The sequence below is a fragment of the Brienomyrus brachyistius genome, chromosome 7 (genome assembly GCF_023856365.1).
Source record: "Brienomyrus brachyistius isolate T26 chromosome 7, BBRACH_0.4, whole genome shotgun sequence".
In the NCBI taxonomy this organism is placed as follows: domain Eukaryota; kingdom Metazoa; phylum Chordata; class Actinopteri; order Osteoglossiformes; family Mormyridae; genus Brienomyrus; species Brienomyrus brachyistius.
In genome coordinates, this window is record NC_064539.1 from 27,704,590 (window position 1) to 27,726,575 (window position 21,986).

General features: G+C 43.4%; 1 protein-coding gene and 2 long non-coding RNA genes across 5 annotated transcripts in view; 2 read left to right on the plus strand and 1 right to left on the minus strand.

Moving 5' to 3' along the window:
- Nucleotides 1–11,862, plus strand: part of atg10 (ATG10 autophagy related 10 homolog (S. cerevisiae)) — a 40,117-nt gene extending 28,255 nt beyond the window's left edge. For 2 of the 3 annotated variants that reach the window (XM_049019275.1, XM_049019276.1), the window contains exons 4-8: nucleotides 2,443–2,544; nucleotides 4,975–5,107; nucleotides 5,336–5,433; nucleotides 10,886–10,983; nucleotides 11,353–11,862. In XM_049019275.1, the coding sequence (XP_048875232.1) occupies nucleotides 2,443–2,544; nucleotides 4,975–5,107; nucleotides 5,336–5,433; nucleotides 10,886–10,983; nucleotides 11,353–11,467 (546 nt within the window). In that variant the 3' untranslated portion in view covers nucleotides 11,468–11,862. The remainder of the gene's footprint in view (nucleotides 1–2,442; nucleotides 2,545–4,974; nucleotides 5,108–5,335; nucleotides 5,434–10,885; nucleotides 10,984–11,352) is intronic. The other variant, XM_049019277.1, reaches the window with a different exon arrangement.
- A 1,029-nt stretch (nucleotides 11,863–12,891) lies between these two features.
- LOC125745950 (uncharacterized) lies at nucleotides 12,892–13,522 on the minus strand. Its single transcript, XR_007398815.1, has 2 exons — nucleotides 13,445–13,522; nucleotides 12,892–12,927 (listed from the first exon to the last, which is right to left on the minus strand). It is a non-coding gene; the product is annotated as an uncharacterized LOC125745950 (long non-coding RNA).
- A 285-nt stretch (nucleotides 13,523–13,807) lies between these two features.
- LOC125745948 (uncharacterized) lies at nucleotides 13,808–15,119 on the plus strand. The gene is made up of 2 exons (XR_007398813.1): nucleotides 13,808–14,877; nucleotides 14,982–15,119. It is a non-coding gene; the product is annotated as an uncharacterized LOC125745948 (long non-coding RNA).
- The last annotated feature ends 6,867 nt before the right edge of the window (nucleotides 15,120–21,986 follow it).

Sequence of the window (21,986 nt, forward strand, 5' to 3'; positions counted from 1 at the left end):
GCTCATTGTATAAGCAAAGACAAATTTCACCAAAAAGAAGCAATAACACTTAGTGAAAGCAAAGAGAAGGACGAGATGATTATCAACAAGGATTATCCCTAGGGTCATCCTCAAGAACAGCATAACTCTGTTATTACTGTATTTACTCTATTTGATCTTTGGCATATCTTGTTACCACTTCACAGCAACATTTATATGGATGGATATCTACACCTGAAAAACTCCCCCATGTTAGACCCCAAATCAAGCCGAAATTGGAACTTCATGACAGGGGGCAGCCCCAGGCACAGACAGTGGCTACAGCCACCATCTTGTGACACAGCCATCTGTCACCTAAACATATTCTGCGGATCTCTTGCAAACCTCCCAGGAAAATTGTACAGATCAGTGATTCTAAAACTGTGGGATGCAAAATGATTTTCTGAATATTCCACAATAAAATTAAAATTATCGGGGTTGCCAGCTTTAGGCAGCTGTCAGAAGTAAGATTTTCAATATGAGACAAGTCTGCATGCACATAACGATTTTATTACCTTGTAAATAGTCTTTTGGGTTTGCAGACTACCCCGATGCTTTTCATCTAGCTAATTTTAGCTTTCTATCCATTTTCTGAAACCACTTGTCCTTTTCAGGGTGGCAGGGGGTCCAGAGCCCATCTCACAGGCTTTGGGCACAAGGCAGGGAACAACCCAGGATGGGGCGCCAACCCATCGCATGGCACTCGCACACCTGTGGGCAGTTTGACAGCTCCGGTTGGCCTCAGCATGTTTTGGGATGGTGGGGGACAAAACCAGAATACCCAGAAAAAACCCCCCCCCATGACACAAAACATGTAATCTCCACACACAGTACCCCGGGGGAGACTCGAACCCAGGTCCCAAAGGTGTGAGGCGACAGTACTAACCACCACACCACCATGCCACTCGGAATCTTAGGTGTATAATGAAATAATATAGATCTGCCATAAGATTTCTTGCGTGTGTCCGAAAGGCTGAGTGTCGCGTTCCAGATGCATGAGCGCTCCCATCCCTGATATTATTTCGTTGCTAGATTCCCCAACCTGCAGTTTTTTTTTCATTGTTTTGGAAATGTGGGGAGAGTGGGTAAAGTGGGTTTTAATATTTTCATTATACAGTGGACATTTTTTATTCAGTTCACTTTTGTTCAATTGTGCACTTGAGTTTAGTAATTTATGGACACGTTAAACTAAAGCATAGTATTATGTTTCCTGTAGCTTAACAGTTACAACATTGCTCTAATGATACAGAGCTTCTGTGTTCAAATCGTGGAAAGTACACACAAATTATAGTTCTTCTACAATAAATGTGTCTGTTACTTGTGCATGGGGGGGGACTATCTATGGACCCTGTCTATACCTTTAGTGCATGTTAAACTTACTACTGATATTTCCTGGAAAATGTGGGTCATAGTGGAAGAAATAAATAGAATATAAATACGTAGGTATTTAAAAATATGAATAATATAAATTATATTTTAAGACATTGACATTGAGACAAAGAAATACCTAATTGGTGTGGAATGATTCGGCACATTTAGCATGTAAGTTGAATGTGTAATAAGTGAACAGGTGTACTTTCATCCTTACATATCACAGGTAGGACTCAGAATATTCAGTAAAAGCACATTTATTGGTGGTGACATTTTTGATCCATCTAGTACTTTTTGAAGTTGTACAGGTTGGTGAGTGTGGGACGAGTATGGATTAGATGGATGGAGGGGGCCGGCTTGGCAATACAATGATGTCGTTTCCAGCAGCCCCCCTTTCTAGTTTTAAGACTGTATTGTAGGGGTATTTGTCTCAACATGCTCACAGGTACTGCAGGTACAAGTTCAGACAAAAAGTACCGATGCAAAACATGCTTTTATCCCTTATAGAAACCAGGATACTCTTTGGCTTAAATTACACACTAGCCACTTCACCTCTCTGTTGGACCAATGGAAGGAATCTTTGCAGAATGTTATGATGAAGGCAAAGTTTTCTCAAAGGCTGCATTGTTCATACTGGTCCTTGATTTCCCCATGTTTTTTTTTTTTTTTTTTGCTTTGTCATTTATTAGGGTATTTATGTTCGGTCTGTATATGACTGCTACTACCTGTGTATCTGCTCTCTTCTCAGGTATGTTTACCATCTGATCAGGTTGTTGCGTGTCATTTATTTAGGTGTGACTGTGTGGTTTGGTCACAGTGAACAGGTGAATGAAATATTGAAATAAATCATATCTGGGGAAGAGGAACAAGGTTGTGGGGGGGTGGGGGGTGGGGGGTGGAGTGAGATAAGCGGATGCCAGTGCCGAGTACGTCATTGTTTCTACAACTTGCCAGTTTGCTTTTGGCCATATTGAGCGTAGTCGGATGTGAAACCCAAGCAGCTGTCACTCCAGACACAGTGAGATGGTGACACCCCCCCCTCTCCCCCCCAAGGTGGGCCTTGCAAGAGCAGATGAAGCCCTTGCCTTCACCTGCGCCGTCCTGGCTGAGCCATCTGCCGGCAGGCACCCCTGCGAGAGGGCAGGGAATGCGCAGGTAATGAGGAGTGTGGCGAGGACAAGATCTTTAATTAACCTGAGCGCAGGTATGAGGTCACCCAGCTGCGGTGATGTCACCCTCGCTGCGCTCCACTGCCTCGTGCAAACACACCGGGGCTGACTCGCCAAACAAAAGCAAACGGACGTTATGAAAAAGCCAGCAAATGAATTTCTCAGAGGGCGAAGCAGGTAGCTCGCCCTGTTCGTAATGTCTTTCCCCCCCCTTTATCTTCCTTATTGGTTTGCTGCTTCTAGTTTACGAATATTTTATTAAGACCTCCGACAGCCAATTAATCAAAATGAGGCAGAGGGATGAATTTAAAGCGAGTAGTTTCCTAAAGAGCTGAGCCTCCTTGTTTGTTCTCAGCGCCGCCGTGAGTCGGCAGATAAGGTGTCCGTAAGCGATCGAAGGACGAGAAGAGAACTCTCTCTCTCCTCCACCTCTGTACAGGGATGCACATGATCTGCATGACTTAATTTAGGGCTTGTTCTGATATTGCAGAACGCAGGAAAACCATACCACATCTCAATCATTACTGCTGGATGTCAGATCGCTTCCATTTCTGCAATTTCATCTGTGCTTTTTACTGGAAGTGCGTTTCTCGTGCATGTGTAATGGGCACACCAGAGCTCCTCAGCGAATGTTCACGCACAGAGCTTGTACGTTGGGTGGTGTAGCGCCTGGGAGAGGAAAACAATTTGTCAGCGTGTGACGGATATCTGACCTGACAGTTGGGTTTTGACTATACTGTCACCGAACACATGGCCTTACTCGAGTCCTGTCTAAGACTGGCAGACATGACAAGCTTATATAGGGTGGTAATCAGAGATGTTTTTCTAGCAGAGACCACCAAAATCCACTCTTTCACTTCACGAACTTGTAATATTTCCAGAAAAATTTTGTGGAGGAGAAGACTATCGGAGAGAATGTTTGTTTGGTTGTCTGTTTTGTATCGGAGATTGATATTTAACAACTGTTTTTAAGATGGGTCACCTACTGGTGCTTGTGACTTTTACATTATATGTACAGTTGTGGCCAGAAGTTTTGAGAATAACAAAAATATTGGTTTTCATACAGCTTGCTGCTTCAGTGTTTGTAGAGCTTTTGGTCAGATGTTTCTATGGTTTCCTGAAGTATAATCACAACCATTTTATAAGTGTCAAAGGCTTTTATTGACAATTGCATTAAGTTTATGCAAAGAGTCAGTATTTGCAGTGTTGGTCCTTTTTCAAGACCTCTGCATTTCGCCCTGGCTGCTGTCAATCAACTTCTGGGCCAAATCCTGACTTATGGGGAGTTTCCTGGCCATGGACCCAAAATGTTGATGTCTTGTTGTCTGAGCCACTTGGTTGTCACTTTTCCCTTAAAGCACGGTGCTCCATCATGCTAGAAAAGGTTGCATTGTTCCTCACCAATCTCTTCTTGGATGGTTATAAGAAGTTACTGTTTTTCTTGGCTTCTTTGCTGCCCTTCTTGACACCAGCCCATCCCCCAAAAGCCTTCGCCTCACTGTGCGTGCAGATGCGCTCACACCTGCCTGCTGCCATTCCTGAGCAAGCTCTGCACTGGTGGTGTCCTGATCCCATAGCCGAATCGACTTCCTGGCACTGCTAACGGTCCTGGTGCTTGCTGGATTTTCTTCGGCGCCCTGGTTGCCTTCACAACAATTGAACCTCTCTCCTTGAAGTTTTTGATGATCCAATAAATGGTTGATTTCGTTGCAATCTTACTAGCAGTAATATAATTGCCTGTGAAGCCCTTTTTGTGCAAAGCAATGATGACTGCACGTGTTTCCTTGCAGGTAAGCATGGTTAACAGAGGAAGAATTTCAAGCACCACTCTCCTTTTAAAGCATCCAGTCTGCTGTTCTAACTCAGTCAGCATGACAGAGTGATCTCCAGCCTTGTCCTCATCAACACTCTCACCTGTGTTAACGAGAGAATCACTGAAATTATGTCAGCTGGTCCTTTGGTGGCAGGGCTGAAATGCAGTGGAAATGGGTTTTTTTTTGGGATTAAGTTCATTTCATGGCCAAGAGGACTTTTGCAATTAATTGCAATTCATCTGATCACTCTTCATAACAAAACTGAGGCAGCAGACTTTGTGAAAATTAATATTTGTGTCATTCTCAAAACTTTTGGCCACGGCTGTAGGTTATGGGCTTATATATACAGAAATTTCATTTGAATTATATTATACATAAAACAGCTCCAAAATGTTTGCTGCTTATTTTCATATTTTAAGGGTTTAAAGCTATCTTTAGTTGTGCATATTTAATCCACGACTACAATCCTCTATTCTACATCTTGTGTTATTGGTCAATGTCTGACAACTTCTGGAGTGCAGTAAAATGCCCGCTGACCATTGAGGTGGACATAAGGGTAAGAATGAGTGAGCACTAATGGTTGCCTCCCCCGCTATTGACAGGACGGGGGCCCCGATGATGCAGAAGGGACACCAGCGCCCCCCGGTGCGGCAGCTGTGATTCGCTATGAGTACCATGTGCTGTATTCCAGTAGCTTCCAGACCCCGATGTTGTACTTCAGAGCCTCGACGCTAGGTAAATGGGCAGCGGCCGGCCATTGTTCAGTGGCATCCCTTTCATTAACCCCTTGCCTCCTGCCTTAACTGGAGATGGTTATTCTGTAATCCCGTAGCAGGTGGTACCGTTGCTTTAACTCTGTATATGTGTCAAGTTTTGTGTTCATGTTGGTCTCCTCCCGATGTTAAGTGATCTACATTGCTAGTAAATAAAAAATAATAACCCCAGGTTCATTCTCAATTGTAGATGGCCGATCGCTGTCCCTAGAAGAGATTTGGGATGGCGTTCACTCAAATTACAGACAACGCCTCCTACATGCACCCTGGGACTCCATCACTCAGCAGGTGCGTCCTGCTCTCCTTTTCCAGCTTCCCTCTGTTTCTCCTTTTTGCTTTCTTTCCCTCTGCCTTTCATTATCTTCCCACCTGGCGACAATATTTAGTTACCTCTATATTTTTTTTTGCTCTGCCTAAACCCAGCATTGACTTTCGCTGGGTGCTCCGTGGTGCCTGATTATGACATCTGCTTAGAGCACCTGATGGGGGGGGGGGGGGGTACTGGGGTTGTGGAGGGTTATTCAGCTGGTTAGGGATTTAGAATGTGCTAATAAACCTAAGTGACAATTAAAAGGGCAGCGAATCCCAGCACGGCTCTTCCTAGCGTCAGCAGAATTTAGCTACTTAGTTTTTTTTGTTCCTTTTTGCGTAACGTCACTCGAGATGAACAACAAAAGAAGCTAAAACAACATCAAGGAAATCAAGGTGGAATTTTTGGTAAAATGTAAGTAACAGTAGCATGATATGCGGAAATATCCATAAAGGAAAAAAACACTGGTTTAATTGAAGCCAAATCGTTAACAAGGCCGTTCCTGCTCTCTTTCCCAAGTCCTACTATGGTTTTTCTTGATTGGAAGTCGTCTCTATCTTGTGCTAATTTGCTGTTCTTTTTATGGGGTGACACAGTGTACCTCCACTGTGTTTGCGTGAGCTTGGCACGCACACATAATCATTTTTGTCCTTGCTGTTTTTGTGTTTCGGTTTGTTTGCAAAATTTGCAAAGTTTGCAAAATTGAGTGAGGAGGAGAAAAGCAGGACATTGTCTTTGGAGTCGATAGAGGCGATAATGAGCAGAAGTGATTCATTGACACTACTGTGGCAAAACCACCGACTTATTTTACAGACTCTCTTGGCAGATGTTATATTTGTTTGATGTATATATATATATATTTGTTTATAGATGTCTATAGTTTGTTTTGGTAAGTTATCAATTCCTTTTTCAATTAATAAATATCTCAATATCTATTACAAAACAATAACACTGTTTATTGCAAAAATAACAAGGAACCAGAAGCCTCATGACCTGACATGGAATTTGATGGCAAGCGGTGCTTGGGCCTCTAGCCACAAGCCAGAAGTACTCGTGGTATCGTTCTCCTTTGGGCCACGACATGCAGGGGGAGTCATGAAGGTCCAATGCATTGTGGGTCTGGCAGCATTCTTAGGGAGGGGTCTTGGGAGACTGATACCCAGCTACCGAAATGGGCTTCAGGAACATGGAATGTTTCCCAGGCGGGAAAGGAGCCTGAGCTGCTGCGGAAGGTGCCGTCTAGATATAGTTGGGCTCAACTCAGCACATGGCTTGGGCTCATGTTGGCGCTCACCCTGGACAACGAGAGTGTTGCAGCCCCTTTGACTTTGAGTCAGGGGACAGGCTCTGACTGTTGTCTGTGCTTATGCACTGAACATCAGTTGAGATTATCCAGCCTTCTTGCAGACTTCAGATGGGCTGCTGGAAGATGTTCTACTGGGGAATTTTATCACTCATATGGATAACGACAGAGAGACCTGGAAGAGTGTGACTGAGAGGAATGACCTGCACAGTCTGGACTCCGAGTGGTGCTATGTTACTGGGTTTCTGTGATAGACACAATTTGAGTGTCTTGGACGCTTGGGTGAAGAGGAGAGCTGAGCTTTCACTGGTCACCACCTGGTCCTGAGTTGGATCATATAGCGGGGGGAAATGCCAGGCAGGTCTAGTAGACCCAAGAGGAGCAATATAGAATTTGTTCTGGTCGTGGAACCCTAAACCAGCTTTTCACCTTCACAAGGGTACTGGAGGGTTCATGGGAGTTTGCCCATTCAATCTATATGTGTTTTATGGACTTAGAAAGCATACAATTGTGTCCCTCAGGGTGCTGTGGGGGGTGCTTTGGAAGTTTGGGGTGCAGGGCCCGCTGCTGTGGGCCATTAGGTCCCTGTGTTAAGCAAAAGCTTGGTTTTCCTTGTGGGCAGTAAGACTGCTGCCCCAATGACTGACCTGGATGAGTGGTAGGGAATATATGCTTGGATTATTGCAAACATTTCATGTCGCAATTTGAATTTTTACCAGTATTGTTCAGCCCACCACCCCAGCCTCGTGTGCAGGGACTGGGTCAATGCCTCCCTGCAACCCAGAACAAGGTAATTGATTAAATGATTTTTTTTTTAGAAAGTTTTTTTTTAGATCACCATTACACATACTCAGGTTGTTCAGACGTTTTAGCATTTTGTTTCTGTGAGCAAAGTAACTGACTTGGGTGGGATCAGTTGTAATGTATTTGGGGGTTTCATATCGCTGTGTTCCTGAATTATAACAGCAGCAATACAGGCAGTCGGAACTGTAGCGCATCTGCTAATGACCTTTAAATCTATTCTAAAGGACATTTTAAAAGAATTTAAATTATATCAATTTCTGCAAAAAAAATAAAAGAATTGCCAGTTTGTGTTTATTCTGAAATAAGAATAAAACGACTGTACTGAACAGACCAGAGCAGCTGTGTAGGTATTCAGGAAACAGGCTCAGCGAAACAAAATGGCAGGTTAAATCGTCTGCTGGCCTTGGAAGCGTTTTTGTTGCAAGTGGAAAGTATAAGAGCCGCCCGTTCATACCTGCAGTTGCGGTGCCGCTAGGGACAGTGGGTTGGGGGCCAGACGGCTCCCACGTGCCGATTTCTGCGGAGCTGTGGGCGTTCACTGCCAGTACGCTGCTGCCGTATTAGCATTTCAATGGACGCTCTCACCGCGACGGTACATCTTTTGCGATTATTAATGGAGAGCCGCCGAGGGTGACTCAGAGCAAAAACAGCGATTGCAACACACATGCACACTGCGGAGGAAAAGCAGGGCTTTTTAATAGCAGGGTGAAAGCAATTCCGAAGGCTTCCAAAATTAAAAAAGTTAACAAAAGTCGTGACAGATGTATAGGATTTTTCTTACAGGACTGTTAAAGAATCATCACCATTGAATATTTCAAAGGGTTTGAACCGTATTGAAATATTTCATTTACTGTGGTCTATTTGCGCCTCTCTGTAGGGAACGCACAATTATTTTTTTTTCCTTTTTGAAGACATAAAGATTTCGAATAGTTATGATGTAGTGGGGGGTGACACTATGGCCTGGTATTCCAGGGCTAGGTGTTTAAATCCCTCCCCCATTCTGGGCAGAAGTCAGGTGACTTAATGCGTTTCAGTTCCTGGTAGTGTGTGACTAAGTGAGTACGCAGGTGCTCGTGCCCCATGTGAGTGACTGGCATCCTTTCCTGTGCCCGCTTATGGGAAACGGCTACCCAATAGCATATATTTATGCAAATGAGCTCTGCGAAGCCGATCGCCCTAGTATCTGTGGCCATGAGCTAATAATGCTGCTTGCAGTGACGTACAGTCCATTCCGAAATTATTGGCATCCCTGGTAAATAAATGTGAAATGAGCTGTGAACAAAAGTCTTTGTTTATACCCTTGATCGCTCATTCAAAACATATAACAAACATCCAACTGTTAACAAGTAAAATAATTGAAAGGAAAAAAAATGATCATAAAACAAATATTTTTTTTCAAATATGTGCACCACTATTATTGACAACCATTGATGTAATACTTCGCGCAGCCCCCCCACCCCCCCCCCCCCCCCCCCCAGAGGTAACCGCTCGGAGTATTCTTGTATTATTTTTGGTATTATGTGTAATGAGCTTGGACAACAACGCCCAGGCATCTGAGGCCGTTCATCTCATTTTGAGGCCCACGCTTGGGGAAGCTCCTCTTCAGCTCATCCCACAGGTGGCAGTAATTCTGGAGGGGACCGTTTCATCCACAAACGGGCAGGGTAAAGTGGGGGTGGAGTAAGGATTAGATGTGGGAGGAGGCGACAGGGCTGTCCAAGATATAAGTTGCTGTTGCTCTGACACCATCCTTCCCACTTTCCTTACGTCTGATTAAGTGTCTTGTCTTGATATAATAACTGTGCATTACAAATTCACAAAGCTACATTTTAGCCAAGATCATCATGATCTTTATGGGCACAACTGACAGCCTGCTATTTTTGTGGGTCTGGATTTTGATGCTCAGTTTTTTCCCTGAAAAGTTCTACGACGTAGCTAATCGCCAAAAGTAATCTGCGATAATTATTATGGCCAAAAATTCTTTTTCACGTATTTTACCTCAAAATATCTCAATTTTGCAGTTATGTATATTAAACACTATATGGACAAAAGTATTGGGACCCCTGGCTCTACAAGACACCTACAAGAACTTTCATGACATCACGTACTAAATAATTAGGCATCAGTATGGACTTGGTCCTTCCTTCGCAACTACTGCCACTATTCTGGGGAGGCTTTCCGCAACATTTTGGAGTGTATCTGTGGGAATTTTCCAGAAGAGCATTTGTGAGGTCAGGCACTGACGATGGACGTGAAGGCCTTGCTCACAATCTCCGTTCTAGTTCATCCCAAAGGTGTTTGATGGGTTGAGGTCAAAGCTCTGTGTGGGCCAGTCAAGTTCTTCCACGCCAAACTTACCCAACCGTGTCATTATGGACCATGTTTTGTGCACTAGGACACAGTCATGCTTGAACAGAAAAGGGCCTTCCTTCCCCAAACTGCTCCTACAAAGTTGGAAGCATAGAATTGTCCAAAATGTCTTAGTGTGCTGTATGCAGATCTCTTTACTGGAACTAATGGGTCGAGCCGAACCCCTGAGCATGAGCATGATAGCGCCAGATATCTTTCCAAGAGCAAAGCCTCCACAACTCAAGTTATGTTCTCATACACTAGCTGTCAGGATGATCTTCATGGCAGAGACTGCTGAAAGTCACAGTGATCTGTCTTAAGCAGTGTGCTGGATGTGACAACCAATTTGCTTAGGCCTTGGTACTCAGTTGTACTGAGCTGCTGCTGTGTCAGGAGTTTTTAATATGCTGTGAACTTAATATAGTTTTTATAAAGGTCAAGCTCAAAAAATAGCTAACAGTTAGTGTAGAATCCATTTGGAAGTGGGTATACCCTGACATATTATTGATTACAGTTATATTTGGCTTTATTTCAACTGTATGTAATGTTTAATGCTGACAGCCATTACCGAATCTTTAGTTTCTGTTTATACTGATGATATGAACAAGGATTGTTGAACATTGACCATGAAGAAGTGAGGTGATATTTTGTCTGAGTAGAGACTGATGAAATCACCTAAAGTGTTTAAGTTGCGATCTGAATTGTACCTGAAGCTGGACTCAGATCCAAGAATGCAAAGTTGTGATAAAGCTAAAACGTGATGCGAAATGGGTGCCATAACTGTTAAGGAAGCAGATTTGAAAAAGTAAACAATCACCAGAATTTTTCAGGTTACTTTCTAAATTTGCTGGGTAAAGTGTTTCCAAAGTAACCTAGACTCCCGCACATGGGCAGATGACTATGGATAGAACAAAGTGATGCCTGCTTACATCATTCTCCCTCTGCCTTTTTCCCCTTTATTCCTCTATGTAAAGGAACACCCCCTTCTTGGGCAGCCCTTCTTTGCTCTCCACCCTTGCCGAACACAGGAATTTATGAGCCCCGTGCTTGAAGCAGCTCGCAACCAAAACAGGTGAGTTTCTTGCATGGCCATGCGTGCATCCATCCATCCATCCATGCATCCACAGATCCATGCATGCATGCATCCATCCATATATCCACAGATCCATGCATGCATCCATCCATCCATGCATCCACAGATCCATGCATGCATGCATCCATCCATATATCCACAGATCCATGCATGCATGCATCCATCCATCCATTTATCCACAGATCCATGCATGCATGCATCCATCCATCCATTTATCCACAGATCCATGCATGCATCCATCCATCCATGCATCCACAGATCCATGCGTGCATCCATCCATAGATCCATCCTGCTTCTTTTGGGCAGATTATTTAGTTGTGCCCATCTTATTGGCCTACCTTTTTGCAGAAGCCTGAACTACATTGTCTCTTGGCTGAGCACCGTTGGGCCTGTGGTGGGGCTGCACATCCCCCTCAGTTACGCCACTGTGTCCTCTGAACCCAGCGGGCCGGATCCAGATTGAAGCGCCTCAGCACAGTAAGGGTATCTGGGCCTGTCTCAGCCGTGTAAGAACCTGTAACAGAACTCAGAACTGGGCTGTAACCAGAGAATTGGGCTGCGAGCTGCTTCAGACTAGCCTCAAGAAATCCCATCCACCAGCTGAGGCTTATGTGGGGCCTGTTCTGCACGCACTGAACCCCTTTTCTTGTGTAAATTACATCTCATGACCAAGCAGGGGTTGTAAGTACTCACTGCTGATTCCTGCTGTATGCTGTCAGCCTAAACAGAAGACTGTAGGTGATTTCCCAGTGTCATCCGTTATTGTGAATCATCAGGTAAAAGGTGCTATGTTGTTATACTTTCTAACTGTCGATTGTGTGAACAGTGATATAATCCGAAATAAAAGTTCAAAACAAATCCATTCTTTCTACCCTGTATCACACCCTGGAGAATAAGAGAATCTGGCTTTGCAGGTTTGCAACTAAACTAGTGAACAGGGCGTGCTGCTGAACTGGTAAAAAACAATATTATAGTAATTCAGTTTATCTGTTTATCAGTTTGCTTTATTTCTGATTTAAAATTCCTCTAATCTTTTCATTATTTTGTGTTTTTGAAAAATTGAAAATGGATGTTTCTTTGGCATGCATATACCTGCCTTTGTGAGCATGCGTGTGTTCCGTGTATGCCTGTCTCTGTGTGTATGCGTGTGTGCCGTGTATGCCTGTCTCTGTGTGTATGCGTGTGTGCCGTGTATGCCTGTCTCTGTGTGTATGCGTGTGTGCTGTGTATGCCTGTCTGTGTGTGTATGCGTGTGTTCCGTGTATGCCTGTCTCTGTGTGTATGCGTGTGTGCCGTGTATGCCTGTCTCTGTGTGCATGCGTGTATGCCTGCCTCTGTGTGTATGCGTGTGTGCCGTGTATGCCTGCCTCTGTGTGTATGCGTGTGTGCCGTGTATGCCTGCCTCTGTGTGTATGCGTGTGTGCCGTGTATGCCTGCCTCTGTGTGTATGCGTGTGTGCCGTGTATGCCTGTCTCTGTGTGTATGCGTGTGTGCCGTGTATGCCTGCCTCTGTGTGTATGCGTGTGTGGCGTGTATGCCTGCCTCTGTGTGTATGCGTGTGTGGCGTGTATGCCTGCCTCTGTGTGTATGCGTGTGTGCCGTGTATGCCTGCCTCTGTGTGTATGCGTGTGTGCCGTGTATGCCTGCCTCTGTGTGTATGCGTGTGTGCCGTGTATGCCTGCCTCTGTGTGTATGCGTGTGTTCCGTGTATGCCTGCCTCTGTGTGTATGCGTGTGTGCCGTGTGTGCCTGCCTCTGTGTGTATGCGTGTGTTCCGTGTGTGCCTGCCTCTGTGTGTATGCGTTTGTGCCGTGTGTGCCTGCCTCTGTGTGTATGCGTGTGTGCCGTGTGTGCCTGCCTCTGTGTGTATGCGTGTGTGCCGTGTGTGCCTGCCTCTGTGTGTATGCGTGTGTGCCGTGTGTGCCTGCCTCTGTGTGTATGCGTGTGTGCCGTGTATGCCTGCCTCTGTGTGTATGCGTGTGTGCCGTGTTATGCCTGCCTCTGTGTGTATGCGTGTGTGCCGTGTATGCCTGTCTCTGTGAGTATGCGTGTGTGCCGTGTATGCCTGCCTCTGTGTGTATGCGTGTGTGCCGTGTATGCCTGCCTCTGTGTGTATGCGTGTGTGCCGTGTATGCCTGCCTCTGTGTGTATGCGTGTGTGCCGTGTATGCCTGTCTCTGTGAGTATGCGTGTGTGCCGTGTATGCCTGCCTCTGTGTGTATGCGTGTGTGCCGTGTATGCCTGCCTCTGTGTGTATGCGTGTGTGCCGTGTATGCCTGCCTCTGTGTGTATGCGTGTGTGCCTGTCTCTGTGTGTATGCGTGTGTGCCGTGTATGCCTGCTTCTGTGTGTATGCGTGTGTGCCGTGTATGCCTGTCTCTGTGTGTATGCGTGTGTGCCGTGTTTGCCTGCCTCTGTGTGTTTGCGTGTGTGCCGTGTATACCTGTCTCTGTGTGTATGCGTGTGTGCCGTGTTATGCCTGCCTCTGTGTGTATGCGTGTGTGCCGTGTATGCCTGTCTCTGTGTGTATGCGTGTGTGCCGTGTTATGCCTGCCTCTGTGTGTATGCGTGTGTGCCGTGTTATGCCTGCCTCTGTGTGTATGCGTGTGTGCCGTGTATGCCTGCCTCTGTGTGTATGCGTGTGTTCCGTGTATGCCTGTCTGTGTGTGTATGCGTGTGTTCCGTGTATGCCTGCCTCTGTGTGTATGCGTGTGTGCCGTGTATGCCTGCCTCTGTGTGTATGCGTGTGTGCCGTGTATGCCTGCCTCTGTGTGTATGCGTGTGTGCCGTGTATGCCTGCCTCTGTGTGTATGCGTGTGTGCCGTGTATGCGTGTGTGCCGTGTATGCGTGTGTGCCGTGTATGCGTGTGTGCCGTGTATGCCTGTCTCTGTGTGTGCATGTGTGTGGGAGAGAAGGGGCAGATTCAGCTGGGTGTGAGGAGCTCCGGGATACAGCAGTGAGGGGGTGGGGGGTCTATTTTGGGCGCGTGCGTAATGCAGCAGTGAAATCAGGGAGGAGATCCTCCCAGCGATGCACCAGTGCCACTAAATCAGGAGAGGGAACAAAGGCAATGAGGTGAGAGTCCCTTTCTGCAGGGAGCGTCTCAAACTCCATGAGCAAGAAGGCATTTCTACCCATGAAAAATTTTAATTTTTATGTATATCTGTGTTAAAATCCAGAGAGACACTGGCTACTGGAGGGAAGAAATGCTATTTATTAATTTCACTATTGCTTTAATTTTAGTTTTACAGGGTCGTTTAGTCAAGGTACACTGCATGCAAAAGAGGTAAACTTTAGACATTGTGTAATGTGTCACGATGCAATGTAATGTTGGCCAATATGCCATTCCAACCAATCATGTGGTAGTCCTTTAAGAACGGAGAGCCAATAAACATACAGAGAGGTTGACGGAGTTAGCAGAGCGCGCCACATGCTACTGCTTTGGTAATATCATGAAAGAACTGAACACTTTCTTGGTGTTAACTTGGCTGGTGTCTGGGACGTGGGAGAAGGTGACAGTTCAGCAGTCACATCATCTCCTTAAAAAGGAACAAGGTAAAACGACGTCATTAGTGGGCCAGTACTTTGGCAATTTGAAGTCTGACACGCAACAGACTGGTGATGTGCGCTGTAAATTCTGCCGTGTGCCGACGGGAACTGGAAATGCTGCAAACTTATATCCAAACTCTAAGCACCACCATCCAATAGACTCACAGACTCCAGCAATTAGGGTTTCAGTATGAAGAAATACGGTACAAATCACATCCCGTATTGGTTCGATAATTTTACATTTCAGTCCGGGACATGAGGCAACCAGAGGTCAAGACTACGGCAAACTCTGAGGGACGTATATCCCTAGTATTTCCGCACTGGAGGTACCCGTCAGCCATGTTCGCTAGCCCTGTAAATGATATAGTTTCCTTTATCAGTCGTGTTATTGTACTGTATATAATGTCATGTGTAATGTTGATTCTTGTAGGTAGTGCTGGCCACCGTGTGTTGGAGCGGTCCGGGCAGTCGGCACGGTGGGCAGTGTGTGTCGTGAGCGGAGGGTGTCGTGTGTCTGTATTCAATCCTCCTAAGCGCCGTAAATAAAGAGCGATTCTGTTCAACCAAAGCCTGATTCGTTTCTTGTCGCTGCCGGGATCCCCCAGTCAGCCAAACATTATAGTATTTATAAATGTACCCTACGTACATTTGTCCTTGTACGATCCCAGGTGGCAACTCCATCAGCAATGTCAAATCCGTTCCCGGCAAGGAGCAGCGAGGCAGTCAGAAAAAGGAGTTTGCTGCGTGGGTTGTGTATAAAAATTTGATTTCATTTTGCTGTCCAATAAATTTGTGGTCTTTTTCATACATAGGATTCCCCTTGATTTAGATTCAAAGGGAATTTTAAGCAAGAATGGAGTCTTTAAGTAAATAAATAGTGATTTGAATTATATCGGCATTATTATGATATTGACTGATATGAAAAAAATACCGCGATAAAATATCGGTACTCTTCATTTAACGACCTACCTGTTTACCGACCGCCCAGACTCGGGACCAGCTCTCTCACCAGTTGGTATTGGTATCGTAGTCGGCATTTTACGCTGTAGGAGAACTTTGGTCGTGCGAACTACAGTGCGGAATTTGTGTCAAGTATCTCATCTGGTATCGCCCTTTCTCAGCAATCTCCAAGGCTACGCACTTCGTCTATAAATTAGTACTTTATTGTGCACCCCACAGTACAAGAAAGTGAATGCAGCTATATTAGAAGTAGAGGGTACGGACCCGAATGTTGAATATTCAAAGTGGAATGGCAAATGGAGGAACTTTTACGATGCTATCGCGAAATTTATGAAGGAAAAAAAAAAGAAAACTACAAAGCTAACAAAACATACAAAAATGTTATAAAAGGTGCAAAGGTGACATCAAAGCAATATCTCAAGATGGTATGCTTAAAATATCGGTTAGAGGCGACTTAAGGACCTAGTCTTTGGAATGGAACTCGGTCGGCAAGTGAGGAGTGTGTGTATTTTGCCATATCACCCAACCCTAGGCGTAATTATGTAGCTCAGGAAATTAAAGTAGACGCCTTGACATTGTTTAAATAAATGTACATCAGCAACGTTGATGCAAGCTTAAATCGCTAAAGGGCGGTAGTCATCCTTTGTCTATTGCTATAAAAAAAAGACCTTTTCATTCACAGCCGCATGCTTTAGAGCAGAGGTGTCAAACTCCAGTGCTGTAGGGCCAGAGCCCTGCACATTTTTGGGTTTACACTCATTTAACACACCTGATTTAATTCCTTGTGCTAATTATCACACAGCTCTTGAGCTGAATCATTTGTGGTGGAACCGGGAAAGAACTAAGCCACACAGGGCTCCAGCCCTCCGGGAATGGAGTTGGACACCCCTGGCTTAGAGAATCAATGTATTATACTCACATTTTATGGATGTGTCTGAATAGTTTTAATCTGAGCAATAAATAAACATATTAAATAAACAGAAATGTGATGCACATTTTGTCATTGCTGATGAAGTATCAGTTGACTTGAAAATACAAGGAGCACTGGTGACATCTGTCGGTAGAAATGCAGTACTGCAGCGTCTTCTGCATTAATGATCGCCGTCTCCCCAGAAGGTAAGCACTCCAAGCCACTTGACAGCGGCCTATTGAAGCTGTAACAGTTAATCAAGGCCTGAATGGCTAAATCATGTGTTTGCACAGATTATCCGCTTTTGTATGAATAGTTTTAAGAAAATGGTGTATAAAACACATTACTTCCAATACTAAACTTATTCGCTGCAGGCAGCCTATTTGTGTTCAGGTGCCCTACACAAGTAGAATACTTAATTTATATGATATAACTGGATAGCAATTAAACATTTTGCTGCTTATGCCTTAACATATGCATGTACGCTACTAAAATTTCTATTAATTCTGCTGCAATACCACTGTTTCCATGGTATAAGGGGTGTTTTTTCTAAATCTTTCAGTAGGACTTAACTGAAATGTACCACTCTGTGTGTGTTTTAAAAATATAATGCAAAATTGCACAGAATCCAACTAAAAGACGTTATGTAAAGGAGGACTGTAGATCTGGAGTGCTAGGCACCAGGCAGAAGGAGGGCTTCCTAAAGACCATGCAGAAGCACCACTGGTCTTTTGCAGACGATGCAACAATCCACAGTGGTTTCGCAAGGCTTCAGAACTTGGCAAAGATGACCGCTCTCCTGCCCTCAGTAGAGACCCCATGAAAATTTAACTGTACTAGTCAGTGTACATCCTAAAAGGGATGTGTCACAGCATGATAAGCATATCATCATTATACATGTAGTTAACCCAGTAAGACCTGTGTATTCTAGCATTGTTTTATTTTTAATAAAAAAAAATGCATTATTTTATTTTTTACTTTTTTTTTTTTACTAAGTTTTGCCTTTAAAAAAACAGGAATAGTTTAGTAAAATATGGTATTGTATGGTATTGTATGGTATTGACCTGAAATCACAAAAAAACATTTTAGCCAACATTTTGATCTGCATCTGGTGATTTTGCATTTCTTTGGGTACAGAAGGAAACCCATGTTAAAATAAGTAAAATATTTAAAATTCTCAGAAAACTCACTTCCCCAATTCAAACCACTCAGCTGTTTAGCCATAATCTTACTGCAGTACAAGGCCAGATTAATTAGCAAATTCTGCATTGAATGAAATGCACACACATTGAAAGATTATGCTATTAATGCATGCTTTCTTAAGCTATTCACAACCTTCTGCCGAGTGTGTGGATTTAAAGAGGGTGAGATTATTTTAAATTCACGGGAGCCGTTACTTATTAGTCCAGCAGAGGCTGCTAACGCCACAGATTTTAAAACTACAACGTGAAAAGCGATTGACTGGTTTGCAATACGGTTCTCCAGACATTTGTGGACTTTTTTCTACATAGAACAATGAATTGTCACAATGACTGCCAAAATGTGCAACGTGGAGGAAATAAACTAGTTCCAAGATCATCTCAATCCAAAACCCAGTAGTGAGGAAATAACAGCTGTCTTATTTAGGGATATATATTTCTCTCTTTTATCACTCAGAATTTGACTTTGAGGTGTGCAGCTGTTGAAAATGAATGAGCACCTCATAACGTTCATTCTAACATGCTCAATAAATTACCTGTGTTATGAGAAATTTTTAAAAAGCTGCACTGAGGGTGACCTATGTGTTCATTATAATGCTAAAATACAGCTCGTCCAGGTTTGCCCCTCGCAATCGTGTTTCGGAGAAATGCTCGCTTACAGTCGTCAGACATGCCAGCCGCAGTTGGAGCAGGTGATCCATCTGAAGCTTAGCAGGTTTGGGCCTTGCTGGTGTTTGGGTGGGAGACCAACTAGGAAAGCTGAGTTGTTGCTGTAAGGGATTAGTCCATCTTGCATTCTGTGTGGGTCCCAGTTCTGGAGAAATGGTGCCATCCTTCAGATGACATGAGGTCATAAAAGATCCCAGGGCAGCTTTTGAACGAGCAGGGATGGTAGCCCAGTGTCCTGGCTAAAATTGCTCATTGCGGCCCTATCAGGTCTGGCCTCCAATCACCCCCTGTATCTAAATGGTGAGTTTTCTCCTGCCCAATAAAATGACAAATGGCTTTACTATCTATGCCATAAATATGCCGGTTTTTGGAGAAATGTCATTGGCAGCACCATGCAGAGACTCGCGTCTGATAAAAGAGCAGGAAAAAATATCAGCTTGCACACAGAAAAAGAAATCGTGCTATTATCTTTCGAGCTTAATTTTATACTTTGTAGTTTGCGGTTGATTGACAGCCTAACTTATCTTAAAACAGACATGATTATCAGATGCAACATTGTCTTATGCTGATAGAAATTTGCATGTATAATTGTTATATAATACATTACAATTTATACAAAGCTCTGCTCTAATGATTTACATTTTTTATTCGACTTTTGTATTTTATTTGCAGTCATAGTGGTCATTTGACATTTCATTAGGGTTGCAATGATAATTTAAGAATATAATGTAATAACACATACAAAGTTGTTCAATATCTAAAATGAAATTAAGTAGCTTTAAATGGAATTATCCAACATCAAAGGTCTGCATAGACTCAGTGCTGTGTATATCGGCAAAAGTACCAATTGGGAGGTGAGTATTGATGACAGAGAACAATGGAGTCTTGTGTGACATGCTCTTCCTGGGATCATCAGTGAGCGATTCATTAGACTGTGTGGCCCGAACGCCACATCCTAACCCTTTACCTGTGGAGCTGAGAGATAGATGCCAGGAACAAAAGTCTAGTTATTTATTTGTCAGCAAAGCCGGCTTTCTCACATCTGTAAGCTATAAAGTGCTTCATGCCCCCACTGAGTCTCTTACAGGAGATGAATCACTGGAAAAAATAACACTACAGTTTTGGGGGGGGGGGGTGGGTTGGGGATGCAGTTGGGAGAATGAGACTAGGCCTGGACAAGGAATATCAGGCTTGAAAATATGACCACTGTTGGTGCAGAGGTGTCTTTGGTCGCTGCTGAACGTCAAACTTTATCCTTTAGCTCGGACTCTGGCTAAACGGTCTCGTTGGCTTCACTTAGAAATTTCTGACATTTCTATGCCCACGTAATAATGCATGAGTACGCATCGCTCCGGTATTCTGCTGGTAAAGCGATTCCTGAACGGGGTCCATACAGGCTACGCTCCAAGTCACATAAAGTCCATCCATCCATTTTCAATAAATGCTTATCCAGTCATGGTCGCGGTGGTCCAATGCCTGTTCTGGGAAGCACAGGGCATAAGGCTGGATAAATCCTGGAAGGGACAGCAATCTATTAAAGAAAAAAGAAACTGGCAGAAACGACATTCACACGCTAAGGAAAATTTTGTCACCAGTTCATGTAAGATGCTTGTCTTTGTGTGCAAAAATCTCAGCACCTTAAAGGGGGTTACATAGACAGAACATGCAGACTGTATGTAAAAAAACTGTAGCTATATATTTCAGGCATTGTCCTCTGATAATAACACGAAGCTTGGGTTCGGAACGGCTTGGGAACTCTTACATGGCATTGGTTTCCACCGGAGGATCAGTATTCCCCTGAGAGTCAGAAATAATTTTACAGATGATCTCACCTCCTTTTCATAGGTCACTTTTACTTCCTGTTCTTGGTACTGCTGCTGATAATGTTGACAGTAAACCTTATTGATAATTCCCCAATTACAGCTAATGGTATCAGGGGAAAGTCCTTCATCTTCATCTTCGTCTGTCATACACTAGCAGGACTGTTTCTAGTGATATAACCTATATCACTATTTCTTTCGTATGGAAGTTTTAAATGGGCATCTCTACTCTGATGTTGGAACTTCCATCATTTGAATTAATCTCAGTTAGTTCTCCTACTCATCTTATGGAAACATGCAACCTTTTTTTTTTATTAAACTTCAGACTTTGATTCAAAGCAGCTGATTTGTAATGTAGTGCCATTTTCTTGAAACAGTAGCATCTTCTATTTGTAATAATTTTGAGCAGAAAGAAACCAAAGACTCCCATTCAAAGTAAACTGTACACTGAATTTCCATGACTACAATTTGGCCCTTAAGCAGACGTTATGTTTAACAAATTAAAAAACAATTTCAAAAACTGAAGGGAACCTTTTGTCCTGTGTTCATGGTGAATAGACTATAGTGGGTGTATGTGGGTGAGGTTACTGAAGTTACAGTTGAACTCATGTTTTTTTTTTATTATTATTTTTTGAAAGATATGAGGATCACAGTCCCCAATCTAGACATAACAGCAATGGCCAGATAACTGATACTGAAATGGCATTCTGATCCCAAACACCAGTCTACTGCAGTTAGCACACCTACAGATAAAACAATAACTTCCAGATTTGCTGCAATATCGCTTTAATAGATACTACGCAAAATCAAATCCTTATCTTTTGAGCTTTTGTTCATTCTTTATACTTGTCCTGTAATATTTATAGTTAATCATATTAAAAAATACTAGTGTTTCAATTACTTGTGTATGCCTTGATACTTCTGCATTAAAATGCACACTGTAATAACGCTAGAAACCACTCCGAGTGCTTATTTGTCACGAAAGGGACAGGGTGAAAGGTTAGGCATGGCTAGATGACAGACAGCACGCCTCCCTTTGGATGGTTTTTAAGTTATAAGTGGTTCCCATGTTTCTTGTCTATCTAATACTTGTATTGCATGTTGCTCTACTTGCATTAACAGTAATAACTATGCCCAGGCAAAAGGTTCCTGTAGACAGGGCTGAAAGATAGTTTTGCTCTCTGTGTTCTGAATGCCTTTCAATTAAATAAAAGTAGCACTAGCTGAGTCTTTGCCTCTTACAAAGCCTGCAATCCCTGATACATGGAAGATCAATATTACCTTATTTTCTTCTATCATCCGTTTCTCATTCTTATGGTACTGTCAAGTAGCCCAGTACAAATTAATATTGCCAGTTGACAAAGTCCCAGGAGAAGTTCATTGCTTCCCTGACCTTAATTGGTAGTATAAGGCTGTTAAAAAAAATGAAGTGTTTCTGGATTAAAAAAAAAAAACAAACAAACAAACGGACCTATTAATTCATACAGTGCATCATGACTGGTGCCAGATGGTGTCACTACATGAAAGGCACCCATGTTTCGCATGCATAAAAAGCAGCTAATTACATAACAAATTAATTAGTAAGATTTTGCAGCAGAACTACTGCACAGTAGGGAGTTGCAGTATCCAATATCAAAAAATTGCTTTCAGGATTAATTTAAGACCTACATTTAATGATGTGATTATAATTTTCAAGGTAACATTCATATCACTACAGGAATATTGCATTTGTTGTACCTGCTGCGTACAGTGAAAATAAAGTTATTATGTTGTAAGGAATGCTTTGGTGGTATCTCTCTTGACATATAAACTGACAGTCTTCAGTCAATATCCCTAACCCTAACCCACCCTGCTCTGTCAGAGATCGCAGAACTTGC